This window comes from Sarcophilus harrisii, chromosome 5 (genome assembly GCF_902635505.1).
Source record: "Sarcophilus harrisii chromosome 5, mSarHar1.11, whole genome shotgun sequence".
NCBI lineage: Eukaryota > Metazoa > Chordata > Mammalia > Dasyuromorphia > Dasyuridae > Sarcophilus > Sarcophilus harrisii.
Window position 1 is genome coordinate 234,193,910 of NC_045430.1, and position 15,178 is coordinate 234,209,087.

The following is a 15,178-nucleotide window of genomic DNA, read 5'->3' on the forward strand; positions in this document are numbered from 1 at the left end:
AATATATGCAATCCTTTTAAACATATTTTTCATGTTGGGAAAAAACAGACACACACATACACATACATATGTATCTTTCTTTCCTATGGCAGGGTTATGTTGTGTTCTGTGTTTTAATCTCATCCCTTTCTTCTTCCTTTACAAACATGCCCATGGTTTTGTCAAACACAAATAACCTTTTTCAAAATTCTCTTAGATTCAACTGCTAAATATACCAAATGTTCTCCACCATGTCAATTAGTCAAAGACTAAGACATAGTGTGGACAGAAGAGAGTCACCTGTTCAATATTCTACCACATATTTGCATATAAACACATGATCTTATATATAGGTTTTTTTGTTGTAATGTTGTAACATTAATTTTGTCCCAAAGCCTGGTCTACTTTATTTTTTTTTCTTAATCTTGAATATACTTTTATTACAGTATTAAAATCTCATATTCTATTCCATTTAGACTTACATAGATAAGTATCCTGAATTTTTTTCTTTATATTAAAAACTCCTTTGCTTAAGCAAGTTGGAGCTGCCCCACTTGACAGATGAAATTGGTGGCATGATACATAGGTCTTGCTCTCTTTTAAGCCTTTCCACTGTTTTCAAAAATCTACCTACATATTAAATTAATTTGATATAAATAAATCATATGGGTCCATCAAAGTCAATGTAAGAGTTTTTAATATGTCCTAGTAATCAATCTTAATACAAGTTGAAGTCCCAAATGCTACTATATTTTGCTTGAGTGACATTGCTGAAAAATCATATTAGGAAACCATTCTATAGTATTTTTGCATTTGTGCAGGTCATAGTCTATCAACCCACAATATTACATCTTTTTTCCTGTTTTTAGCTCTATCTAAAAATTCTGTTATTTTTTTCTCATGAGACTTAAATTTTTTTAAATAGAGGTTAAACAATATATATATATATACACATGTGTATATACATATGTGTAGAAATTTACTCATGTTTATATATATGTACATTTATATGCATAAGGATTCAGAAAGAGATGTGTGTATGATATATGCATGGGGGGGGGTATGATGCATCCAAAAATTGCATCTTCTAAGAGCATTAACTGGGAAAGTCTATTGAGGCCCTCATGCTAAAATTTAAATAAAACTTTTTATCTCAATTCCTTTACCTTGTTATGTAAGACAAAGGAGTCAATGCCATTCTGGATATTTTCCCCCCATAGGAATCTTAATGTATGCCTTCTCTGTAATAGAGATTTTTTAGTTGTCCTTTTGGTCCTCTTCTCTATATAATTTTAAAATTTTAAATGTGAATGCCCTTCCCCATTATGATTTAAATCTAATGTTTTTTCAATTACCTTAGTCTCCTGTCCAGTATACTTTTTCTTATTTTCATAGACATGCTTTCTCTTTTTTTGCTAAAATCTTGGTATTCTATTATCAGATGATTGAGAAAACAAAATGATGTTCTTTAGTACCACTCAGGAACTATAATTTTTAACTTATTATACCATGTTTTTGTCATAAGCTGTATCTCCGAATTGAAGTCAGAGATGAAAACTTTACCTGTACTACCAATTATTTCAATTCTCTATTCATGACTTCATCATCCCTAGAGTTACATTTGACTTCTATTCAATTCTATTTCTACTTTAGCAAAAAAGAAAAATGATGTTAATTTGTTTGATGATTCCTGTAATGTTCTCTTATACATGCTGAATATTCAATTAAATATAATCCAATGAAGATGTATTAGGCAACCAACCATGGACATTGTGCTAGACACTGGGGGTATTTAAACTTTTCAAATTAAGTTTCTGTCCTCAGATTAATAACATTCTTATGAAATCAACAAAAATGAGCATAACACATTTAGGATATATTTTCATATGAGAAATAAAAGAGATGAGAGAATGATTTTGGAAGAGAATAATCACTTATAATTTGGAAAGATTGGGAAAAGTATCAGATAAAGTAAAATAAGAAATTAGCTTTGAAATAAAAGAGCAATTTTGATAGAAAAAGTTTACTTCATATTGAGATGCATTCATGTAGGGAAAAGTAGGATGAAAGGGTTGAATATATAATACAGTTTTGCTGAGATATGGAATGCATGCATGAGAAGTATAAAATCAAGCTGAAAAAGTAGGTTTGGGACAAGACTGCAGAGAATCCTGAAAGCTAAAATAAGATGTTTACATTTTGTTTTCCAGGATATAGAGCATCAGTGAAGAGTGCTGAGAAGAGTCAAAGTATTCACATGCCATCATGTATGTATAACTCTATAAACAGGAACATAAAATATAAATGTTAACTGTGACATGGACAGCAGAGAGGAGACTAGATTGGAAAAGAAAGGAACTAGACAACAATGCAACCTTCTGGATTTCAAGCCTGAATAACTGGGAAAATGTTAGTATGTCAACATAAATAAGGAATTCAAGAATATTTCCAATTTTCCCTGGGAATATTTATTTTAATATGTTAAATAATTGTTTAAGCATATTGACTTTGAAACATGAAAGTTATGTAGTGGTAGATGTTAAACAACCAACAGTTGAAAATGTAAGACAAGATCTTGGGGACAAGTTGGTGTTAGAAATAGAGGATTGGAATTCATCTGCATAGATATGATCAATGAAATGCTGAAAGTAAGGAAAAAAATTCTTCTAATGAAAAGGACAATTACACTTAGAGAGAGGAAGAAAAGGAACATGTAAGGGCAGTGAAAAAGTGGCATTCATATTTTGTAAGCTAAAGATGTAGATAACAGGAAAACGCAATTGAAAAGCAAGTTCAAATAGCATAAGAATGTCATGGAATAAAGACTAAGAAAAATTGAATTTGGCAATTATGTCACTAAGGACTTTGGAAATAGCAGTCCTAGTAGAGATCTAAATACAAAGGATTGAGCAGGGATGGAGTGATAAAGTGTGAGCAATGAGTAAAGCTGATTCCTAATAAATGTTTCATAGAAAAGGAGAACAACTATGTGAACCAAAGTAGTGAGTGAATGTGTGCATGTGTGTGTGTGTGAATATACATGTAATTTTATTTTGTGAGGTAGGAAAAATTGGAAAATTTTTTCAAAGGAGATGGAAAGAGGTCAATAGAAAAAGCGAGACAGAAAGAGCAGGAAAGAAGTAGAATGACCTACAAATCAAGATTCTAGAGAGCTATAATTCTGGAGAAGCATACTTGAAACAAGGTGTTAACTCAGGAATTGATAAGACAATGGTTATCTAGTTTAGCATGGTGATTAATAGCTCTCCTATGATGATGTAATAATAATAGAGTATTTAAGAGCCAACAAGGACTGGACAAATGATATTCCATTTTTGATCAGGTTCCTGATGATTCTCCTTCATTTCTCCACTGAAGGCCCTCCAGAAAGCTAGCCAGACCCCAAGTGAAGGAGACAGACTGTGAAGGAGATAATAAAGAATTTGGCCTTTATCCCTGGCTATTCTCATGGTAATTACTTAGCTGAAATGAAGGCTGGTCCAAAGACCTCCAGAAAGCTAACCAGAACATTACACAAGATGATGAAAAAGACAAGAAGGGAATGTCATGAACTACCTAAGCAACAGAAAGTTTGACTTTGACAAGAAAGTAAACTAACCTTTCCTTTGAAACTTGAAGGGCAGCTAGATAGCACAATGGATAGAGTATCAATCCTATAGTCAGGAGGACCTGAGTTCAAATCTGCTCTCAGATACTTAACATGTCTTGGCTGTGTGACCCTAGACAAGTCACTTAACCCCAATTGCATCAACAAAAAGAAAAAAAAAAAGGAAAAAAAATAAGCTTGGAAAAAAATTGGAGAAGATTCCGACAAGTTTTAAGCTATAATATCCAATAGGCAAATAAGTTCATTTTGAATGACCTTATTCTCTCTCTCCCTTCTCCTTACCCTGCTCCCAAAAAAAAGGTAGAAAGTAAGCTCCTCTTCTGAGAATGAATATGGTATGAGATAAGGAAGAGAATTATAAGAATAGTCAATATGGGGAATACAAATGAGATTAATAAGTGGTGAATAAAAGACTGCTAGACAGCCATAAGGGGCCAGTTAAAGTAAAGCTTGAATGTGTCTTTTACTTAAATCTCAATATCCAACTTCCTTCATTAACTTGGGAAGGAGAATAGAAAAGGAAGAGACTAAGCTGTTATGTGGAATTCCCAAGAAATGCCAGGTTTGTGGATTAGTAGAACAGAAGTAGCAGAAGTCAAAAGGGCCAATGGATTGATCATAAGATTATGGGTGTTAGGCTGGAAAAGACCACAGAGAACTTCTAATTCAACTCAGACATTTTATAGATGAAGAAACCAAGGTCCATAAAGTTTAAATGACTCACTGAATTGTTAAGTAGCAGAAGCAGGGTGCTGTTATTGTCATAATCATCAAGATTGCACTATGCTGCCTCTTTGAGATTAAAATACGGTAGAAAGTACAGCATTGGAACATTAGAATAACTAACACCAAAGTCAGAATTGGCTACCATCTGGAAGTAATGAGTGCTTCCAAGTAGACTCTTCAAGGACAAGTTGGGTTATCTTTTATTGCACAAACTATGATTATCAGTCAGATTGATGGCATAATGAAGAGAATTACAGATTAGGAGATAAGGAGACCTGAGTGCAAATAGTTCTTTAGATATTTATTATTGGTGTGACCATAGTTAAGTTACTTAAGTTTTCGTTATTAATTTCTCTCAGCCCAGATTTCCTTATTGTTAATGGGGGGAAATATATAGTCTTACAGGGTTCTTGTAAGAATAAAATTTAAAAAAAAATATGCAATTGGGAAGAAATAAAATAGTATTTCAAAAAGTAAATAGAATAGGATAAACATATAAAGGGGTTAAATAAAACTTTATCAAACTGCAATATAGATGCTAGATGAAATTAGCATCATTGATTTTTTAAAATGAGCATGGGGCTAAAATGAGCTTCTGAAATCCCTTCTAGTTCTTAGTTTTTTTTTTTCTTCTACATTTTTTAACTCAATTAAAAAATGCTTAGTAAGGGCTTGCCATATCTCAAATACAATGCTAGGCAACAGGAACATAATTTAGAAATTAGAAAAAAATTTTTCCTCAGAAAGTTTATTTTATCAGAATGATGATTTGAAAGTATCAGGAAGGCTCCAGAAGAATACCGATTCCTGCTCTGTTTTTTTTTTTTTTTTTTAAAGGAAGGAACTATCAAGGAAGGGATAGCCATATGAGAAAGAGCTCTGAAAATGAAATCAGGGACACAAGTTCAAATCTTTCCTCAGATACTTTCTAGTTTTGTGACCCTGGGTCAGTCAGTTAACCTCTGTCACTTTCAGTGTCCTCAGCTATAACACAGTGCTAATAATAATATCTACCACCAAGGATTATGGTGAAGATAAAAGTAGATATTTGTGAAATACTTTGCAAACCTTTAAAGTGTTATGTAAATGCTAATTATTATAATAATTATTTTATTATTATAGCTATTATTGCTACTACTAATTATTTTTAGTATTATTTCTTCAGAAGGAAATCATCTCTGAACTTATCAATGTGAGGTAGAGAAGAATAAAAAGAACAAAAATACAAAAGGCACCTTATTCAATCTAGAGCATAGATTCTAAATTCTCTAGCTGGTGGCAGGACAGGTAAAATTGACAAATGGACATGACTAAATAGGAAGGAGAAGGTGAGAAGAGGTATATGAAAAAGAAGCATGTGCCTTGTTAAATAAGGATACCAAATGGCAGACATCAAGGGGCAAATTGGCAAGATATACTGGTCATGGTGGAAAGGAATACTGCAAAGATAGAACTTTAGCAAAAGAACTGGGGTGGGGATTGGTCCTGGGATTCTATGGGTATAATGAAATCTGATATGAGGAAACTCTCCGGTTTGATCCATCTGTGCCATTTATATTCTTATAGGATTGACCAGAGCTCAGAGATGTTAAGGGTTTTATCTTAAAGCACACAAGCCAATAAATGTCAGAAGTGGAACTTGATAATACTTAGCTCTTAAGTGAATTGTCTGTGAATCACCATGTAACCTTTCAGGAAGAAGCTCACAGGATTATAGCCAATAAGGTTCAAATTAGAATTTCAGGGTGATAGGGTTTTCACAAAATCATGCATAGCAATTATAGGAGGGCTTTTTGTTTTTAGAAATTTTTTACCAATTGGAGTGCTCTTGGTTCTATGGGTGAATATGTAAGCACATGGATATATAGATCTATATGGGATATAGATGGAGAAACAGATAAATATTCTCTCCATATATTCACACACATATGTATATGTAGGTGTGTGTATAAATATATATGCACACATACACATGAATGTTTGTATATGTGTATATACAGACACACACACACATACACACACATACCCACATATAATGTGTGTATATTTCATATGGAGGTTTTCTATACTTAACAGAGATTTTCCATACCCTGTCTTGAATTGGGAGTCAGTTAACTCAAAATAACATTATTTACCTTCAATTTCCTATTGAGGCTTATTACAAATGCTGAAGCTTTATTGAATTTCTCTTTGCTATACAATTTTATGTATCATACAACATGGAGCTCATTCTAAACTCCATTAAAAGAGGATGTTCTCTATAATTTCCCATAGAGATGAAAATGGCATTCAACATCTATAGGGTACTCAATAATGTTACTATTGATGAGCAAAATAAAAAACAAAAACAAGCAAAATACCCAAACAATATTATGTTCTTCAGTGTGAGATTTAAGAACTTCAAATGCTGAACATACAGCATATATGCTTTCTATGAAATCTTTATTATAGATACAATAACAAAAATATTTTCAGATTAGTCCAATGTTTGGGTAAATTTGTTGTTCAAATTCACCAAATAAGTGATAAAATTAAGATGATACATACCATTATCAAAGTATCTGATGGTTGAATTTCTGGACACACTAGGGTCAAAATTTGCCATTAAAGGAGCTATGTACTGTGTGGCTGTTAGCATTCGGTGTACAATTTCCCCTGTATATATAAAACCTGCAAGAATAAAAATAGAAACAGAGGTAAATAATTCTGTAGACCTATAGGCATCACAACTAAGAAGAGTCATTTCTGGAAAATAAATTATATCAAAGGACTGGAAATAAGTGAAGACTTGCTTGACTATATTATATTGGAGTTAATACATCAAATTAGAGGCCAAAGATTGAATTTGATTTATTATTATTTTATTATCATACTACATATGGTATAATAATGCAATTAGATTTTATAGAATATATGCAAATATACTGATATAAGATGAATATGTTTACATATAATCATATACAATATAATTATTTTCATAAATTTTATGTAATATATTAATTATTGATGCCATTAATTATTAATTAAAATACATATGGAATTTATGTTTATTGATTGTTAATATTCATACATATTATTAATATTATTAAGTAAACATACTCAAAATTTAAAATAAACAATACAAATAGGAAACAAAGTTTTTAGAGAGGTGGTAGTATGATTTTCCTAAAAAATTTACTTGATTGATGCTTACATAGTGCTAAAACCAATTATGGGCTATATTTTTATTGTAAACATTGGAATTATTGACCATATTTCATTATTATTCATATTACTTTATTAGTAAGATCAATAATTAATATGTTATACATTTGTTAATATTAATATCAAACAGCACTCAATACATCTATTCATTTAAGGTACATCATGAACTATATAGCTACAGCTATATAGTTTATACAAACAATTTATAATTCACAATTAAAAAGTTTGAAAGAACAGTACTTGAGCCTAACTAGTACTTTCCTCAAATTACTTAAACATCATTAGCACTAAGATATATCTGTAGATAAGATTAAAAAATCACTTCTAGGTCACATAAGCAAGTAGACTTGACTTTCTATTTCCAAACATCCTATACTACTCCAAAACAAAATTTTAACATGAAAAATAAAGCAACATCAATTGTTTCTAAAATCTAGGACACCTAGAATCCAAAAGAAAGTAGTAGTAGTAATAATAACAATAATAATAATAATAATCCCCTAAATACTGGAACTGATACTTAGCTAAAGGCAATGAGGCCATGCTAGCAAACCCAAACACAGGGCTACAAAACCTATCTTAGGATCCCGTTGCCTTCTCACTCTTTCCTGTACTTTAGAGACCCTGGCTCCAGGATACAAAAGTTTGCTTGAGCCTCAACAGCCAGATTGGCCAAGACCCTTCAGAAACAGATCCAGGAAAACATTAATAGCAGAATGAAATATGGTTTCTAGATTCAGCAAATGAGTCCAAGTCTCTGTGAATAAATACTGTAAAATAAAAGCAAATGACAACACCTGAGTCAAAAGGTCCTCTGAAAATTGAAAAGAAGCTGGAAAGGAATTTGGACCTATACAAATAAGGTGACTATATTTCCCATATATACTTTGAACCAGAGACTCCATTACTGAATATAATCCCAAGGAAGCCGTTGATAAAGATAGAGTGCTCATATATTTTAAAATATCTAAACTCATTTTTGTGAGGGTTAAAAATGGAAAACAAAGTAAATATCCACCAACTGAGGGATGGTTGAACAAATTAAGATACTTGAAAGCAACCAAATATCACTGTGCTATAAGAAATGATATGGGACAAATATATGAATATATATAACATGGAAACAAATACAAAGTGACGTAATCAGAAGCAAGAAAACAATATACTCCATAGCAAATCTAACAAAATTATCAAGACCACATCAGGCGCAAAAGAAGAGATTTGAGAAGATACCACCAACATATCCCTTCATGAAGGTAGGAAATCTACAGGTATTACACAGACATTTTCAGATATTTTTTCAATGCATTCATTAGCTTTTTTTGACATTTTTCTAAAACATTATTTGTCAAACAGGATGGTCCATATGTAAAAGATACTGTGGCAATGCAAGAAATAGGAAATAATAAGAAATTTTATTTTTAAAATGTAATATATATATATATATATATATATATATATATATGTATGTATGTATATATGTTCTGGTTAAAAAATTAGCAGTGCTTCCCTAATCTGGATAAATGTGAGCTTAATGAAGATTAACTTGCCTATAAAGTATTTTGAGCATCTTTTCCATAGAAATTCCAGCCAACAATCAATTATTCACTTTGTGGATTACCTGTAACAAATGTTTAATTTAAAATTGGCTTTTTGCCATCATCTTTTGGGTTACCTATAACAAAATTTGCTGAGTTATCAGTCTAAACTCTAATTAGGAAGCCTATGTATTATTATTGTCTACATGTATGTCTTTAATATATGTAATGTATATATATCTATAAACATAACTGCAATTTAACTACATGTACACACATAGATATTGAACTTTTAATTGAACATTTAATTTTCAGCTTAGATCTTCGATTTCAAACTGTGTTGAAAGCATATTCCCTTCATTGACATGGATCAGTAACTTGTCAATAATTTGTCTTCACAATGTCAGACTTTAGCCCAGGTTTCATGAATTCAAAACTGGTTCTCTATACACAAATCCATTTTGCCTCAGTGTAATGTAAATGGGTGTTAATTCTCTGAGTGCACAAAATACACATTTCAGATTTCATAATAATCAACTCACCTCTTTTACCTACATTATTGCTACTGATGATTAAAATATTTGTAGAATGTACTGACCTACTTTATTAGATGATCAGTTCCTCATAACTATGCATATTTAAATAGAGATTAGATAACCATATTTCAGGGATCTTACATAGAAGAACTGATATTTTCAGAATGGATAAAACCAGATGATTTTAGAGGATTTTCTCCAATGTGGTGATTCTGTATTTTTTTTTTTTTAATGAAAATAGGTTCTTACATCTGGAGGGTATTTAAAAGTTATATAACTTGACATCTGTTATTTTATTTTGCTCTTCTAAACAAAATCATGGCCTGTAATCTGATTTTTATGTATGTATATCACAGACTTCAAGGTGAGTTATTTTTGAATAAATTACTTCAAAAGTAGATTATATTTTGTTCATTTCTTAGTTCCTTTTCCATTTGTGGCAAAATCTTTTTCCTTAATTTCTATTAAGAATTATTTTCCTAATAATTAATAAAGAGGCAATCTAAGGCAATGTTTTTGAATCCATGATATGAGCAATTAGTATGAATTTTAAAGATATTTTAATTTTTTTTCTCCCTTAACATCTTTAGAAGGAAGAATTTTGGGGGCTTACATTGAATTTCTGTATATTTACTATTACGTATGCATGATTGCTTTGAAAGTTCTTTCATGGCAGAAGCATCTTTGCTTTTTTAATATCTCCCTAGAGGCTTATATTTCCAGAGTCACACCCCAAATGTTCAAAGAACAGAATCAAATCTTCAAAATGACATTCATGAAAAATAACTACCCTGAGTATCTCTGGGTCATGAATTTTCCTCCTGTTAATAGCATGCATTTTTAATTTCACATGAAAATGAATGCTACTGAAAGCTAGATATCACATTTATAGATGGGAAGTTTAGAATGAAACTTAGTTCCATTCTAAATAATCCGAGGTAGTTACCTAGCCTAATGTGAATTTCTAATTGGCTGTCAAATTAATTTTTGCAAAAGGTATGAAGCTTAATTGATGGGAACTTCATCAGAAATAGGGATTGAATGAATTTTCTCCCTTCCCCCCTCAGTGGAAATAATTCATGCTTCTAAATTATGTGATACAAACACAAAATCATCTTACAGCATCCCTGCTTTGAAGAAGCATGGCCATTGCTGAGTCCAGATATTTAATTATCAGTGCTAATATTTAAAAATAAATGGTAAGAGCAAAATTAACTTCTCCTTGAATTGCTTTCTGTATAAATTTGGCAAGACGGGACTCACTACTGTCTGTGACCTACTTTCTGGATTGTAGTCATCATTTATTGCTGTGTCCTTTCGCCAGGCAAGAATTTTCCAGACATACAATTTCCTGAACTACTTATTCCTTCCTTAGTGGGAGGGGTCTGGAAAATTTTCCAAAGTCAGGAAAGAAAGATTCAATGAAATGTAATAATGCCTGTTATGCTGGGTTTTGTCCCTTTGTTTATTGTTGGGTATAAATAAGCTTTAAATTATGTCTTACCAATAATTTTGTTGTTATTGTTTTTTGTTTCTAAGAGTCCAAGATAAAAAAAAAAGTACAAAATCCCATGATGACTTTAATGTTATTTTCACAAGACATCAATTTTTTTCTTTTATCCTTGCTTATAAAAAAGAAAACATACCTATCAAAAATCAGGTGAATTTTTAATGGCTGAAAAGTAAAAGCTTTATTGAGGCACTGAACACTTTAACCTAATTGGACTTATATTTCAATTTAAAAACAAAAAAGGCAGAGGAGAAAACTTAAATGCAGTAGTTAAGCCCTGCTTAATCTGATGAATCAGATCCACTTAGAGAATTGGAAGCAGCCCTGGGAACAATGAAAAAATTTTCAAGCTTCAGAGATCCTTGGAGACATTAATAGCCCATTCAAATGTTTACCACTTTCATATAGGTATGCTGGGCAAATATACTTTTGCTGAAATACCAGGACTTTTCCAGAGTTACATAATTTCAACTAATTTAAATATGAAATTTATTTTTTCAAATTTTTAGGCAGAATCCAAAACTTTATCAGACACATATATCAACAAACTTCTTGGTAATTTCTTCTAAGTATCTTGAGCTTTTATTCATAATAAATTGAATTATGCAATAGAAATAATACTGGATTTACAGTGTTAATACCTGGGTTCTAATTCTCATTCTGTCACCAAGTTTCTGTGATTTTGGGCAAGATGTTTTACTTTTTAAAGACCCAGGTTGCTTATCCATAAAAAGAGACTGCAGGAGATGATCTGTTAGTGGTTTTTCAGCTGTATAATTATTTAAACAACAACAGGCCGTCTCTTATCTAAGAAAAAAATGTACATTTTTAAAAAGACATGATTATTCAGGAATGTTTCAACAGGAAGTTACCAGAAAATTAAGGTAAAAGTGTTTATTCTTTTTTGTTCACAAATTGTTCAATATAAGATTTTTTACTTAGTGTTTGAAAAAACCAAGTTGTCAGTAAATTTAGAAACACATTCAGGACCTATCAATAACTATTAGTTGATTTTAGGCAATTGATAATTGATGAAAAGATAATTAGTCATATATTCTTAGCTAGAGTTTTGTGAATTTATTCTATACAATTCATTTGTATAGAATACAATAGAATGTATAGAATACAAGTAAAAAACAATTCTATGTTTTTTATTTTCTACATTTAAAAGTTTTCATCTGAGCTGTCCACAAGCTTCACCAGACTGGGTCTATTATACCAAAAAAAAAAAAAAAATTACAAATCCTTATTGGTATATCTTTGACCTTATACAGGTGCCCACTAAGGGCTATGCCCATGGCTGAGTGTGTGAACCCAAAGATTGATATATAAGCATTTATTAAGTACCTCCTACATACTAAACATTGTATTAGGTTTTCACAAAGTGAAACAGACCCCTTGAAAACTATATAATAAGGGGCAGCTAGCTAGATAGAGCATCAATCTGGGGGAAGGGAGGGAGGAAGGAGGCGGGAGGAAAGCAGGATTTCATTTATAACAGTTTCTCTCTTGCCTCTATAGACTATTAAATTTTGTTTCCTGAATCATATAGACCTCTAAGCCTTATTGTTTTTTTTTTTTTTTTTTTGCCAGATACTGGCATCATACCTGTGACCTCCCATTTTTAACACTTGAACCTGGCAGCCATGTTTGACCCTAAACAAAAATGTTGTGATGGTTGTTAATCTATTCCAAAGGAGATATATCACACTTCTGCTTGCATCTCATCTTGATTTCTGCTGCTAATGACAACTGTTAAGGCTTGGCAATTAGCCAAACAACCAATACAACTCACAGGGAAACTTCCTTTCCATCTGTTCTGCCAAAGTACCTATACTTGGAATTCTTGATTTAATAAAACCCTCCTCACTAGTTTGAGAGAATAATGAGTTTATAAAACATCATCCTCTGTTTATTACAAACAGTTGCTTCATTTTATAGCAAGTGTCATGCTGTAAAGGGTAAGCATGTAGAGCCTGTAATTGGCTGTGAACTATCCTGTGAAGTTTTAATGTTGAAGTTGCTAAAAAAAAATATGCACTGAATCATCTTTCACTTAAGGTTCTGACCCAGGAGGAAAGAGGGAAGAGCTGACCAATTTTACTGGCATGATGTTAAATGCTGAAAACCAGATGAAGTGCCTGTGTTGTAAAGCACAAGAAAATATCTCATTTTTTATTTCTTTATATCTATGAACCCTGAAACAAACGTCATAGATCTGCAAAGGTGTCTTCTTCTACCTACCACAATTTAGGGGAAAAAATATCTTCCTCATCTTGTTGTTGGGTCTACTGTTGATTAGATGTGAGAATGAGAAAATGTTTCACTTATAAGGAAAGGAAGCATTTTATGGATTTTAAATCCTTTCTTCAAAATTAGTGGCAGAAAAACTTCAGGGATCTTACAGATAAGACTTTTTTGTCTTGCTGTATTTTACACAGATACAATTTCAGGAAGCAATTAAGATCAGGAACAAACACACACATACATGCACACACACACATACACACACACACACACACACACACACATACACACACATACACACAGTGCAAACTATGAGCCAAATGCTTACTGTTTATAATTTAGTCAGTCTGCTAAGCAAAACCATATGTTGCAATGATTGCTAATTTGAAAATTAAAATGCTTTGGTAAGTTGTCTGGCAAAGTAACTGTCTGCCAGTAGCGACTATACAATGAGAGGTTTCACATAACAGAGGTTTCCACTGGGCAGAGTTTTGTTGTCAGTGGAATGCACAGCTCATTGGGAAATTCGCTGGATGTATTGTAATATATAAACTGTTAGTTTAAAACACACACACACACACACACACACACACACACACACATACACAGAAAGGGTTTCTGAAGCCAATAAGACCAAGACAGGGACTGTATTTTTGTGGGGAAAGGAAGAGGAGAACTATTGATGGTAATGGTGGTGGTGATGGAAATTCAATACAATTTCATTAACTATATTTGTTGGCCTTCATATTTCAAATGTACAAATAAATACAAATACTGTATAGGAATATATAAATTCCTATACAGTATTATAGGAATTATATTTGTGAAAAACCCCACCTGGAATTCATTTAATTAATATCTTCGTTGTGCATAGATGACCAAAATTAAATCAACAATATTAAGAAGATATTATTTACTATTTTAAGAGGATGGCTTTTCCCCTTAAACTCCTAACTTTCTTCTAGGAATGATAGAGGAGTTAATTTTCAGATATGATCTATAAAATACATAGTATTACTTTTTTCAGAAAGATAAATAGAAAAGTTCTCCCCTTCTTATGCAGGAGTACCCTTATAATGTACTTAAAGAATTTGACATGCAGAATTTCATTCTACTGAATTCAATTCACTCTACCCTTATTCCAGTTTAGGTTCCCATCCTTTTGCAGGAGTTCAGAACTCATGTATATTCTCCCCTTCTTTCCATTAGTGTATTGAAAATCCTGGATAAGATTTATATTCAGCCACATATCCCCAACTATTTTCTGTGGGTCTTGTATACATCTAATAAATGCACCATAATCTCCCTTGACAGATTATAAGATTCTTTGATAGCATGCTTAATGAGGTATCCTCAACACTTAACACAGAGCTTAGAATATAATAGGTATTTTAAAGTGTTTACTTCTTAACAGGGAAGAAATACAAATCATACCTATAATTTTCTAATAATCAATCAGCATTTATTAAATACTAACTCTGGGTCACTGTACTACCTGCTGGGAATAAAACCAAAAAGAAACCTTCTTCAACAGGTATAGCTGGTAGACATACATATATACACACACACTATCTGTATATATATACACATAAATAAATTTATTTTCTTTGTATGTGTAGGTATATTCATATGCACATAGATGTATATATGCATTTATATGCACATGCATACTTATACATATATACAGACACACATATAGAATAAATACAAAGTATTTTGTTAGGGAGAGACAGTAGCACCTTAATTAATGAGAAAAAGTTATATGTCATACAGATAAATTCAACTTTCAAGGAAACAGGATTGCAAAAGA

General features: G+C 31.7%; 1 protein-coding gene across 2 annotated transcripts in view; it reads right to left on the minus strand.

The window, feature by feature from the left end:
* The window catches only part of PLXDC2 (plexin domain containing 2), a 479,799-nt gene that overhangs the window by 152,539 nt on the left and 312,082 nt on the right, over positions 1-15,178 (minus strand). For both annotated transcript variants that reach the window (XM_031939892.1, XM_003771887.3), the window contains exon 5: positions 6,881-7,003. In XM_031939892.1, coding sequence (XP_031795752.1) covers positions 6,881-7,003 — 123 coding nt within the window. The remainder of the gene's footprint in view (positions 1-6,880; positions 7,004-15,178) is intronic.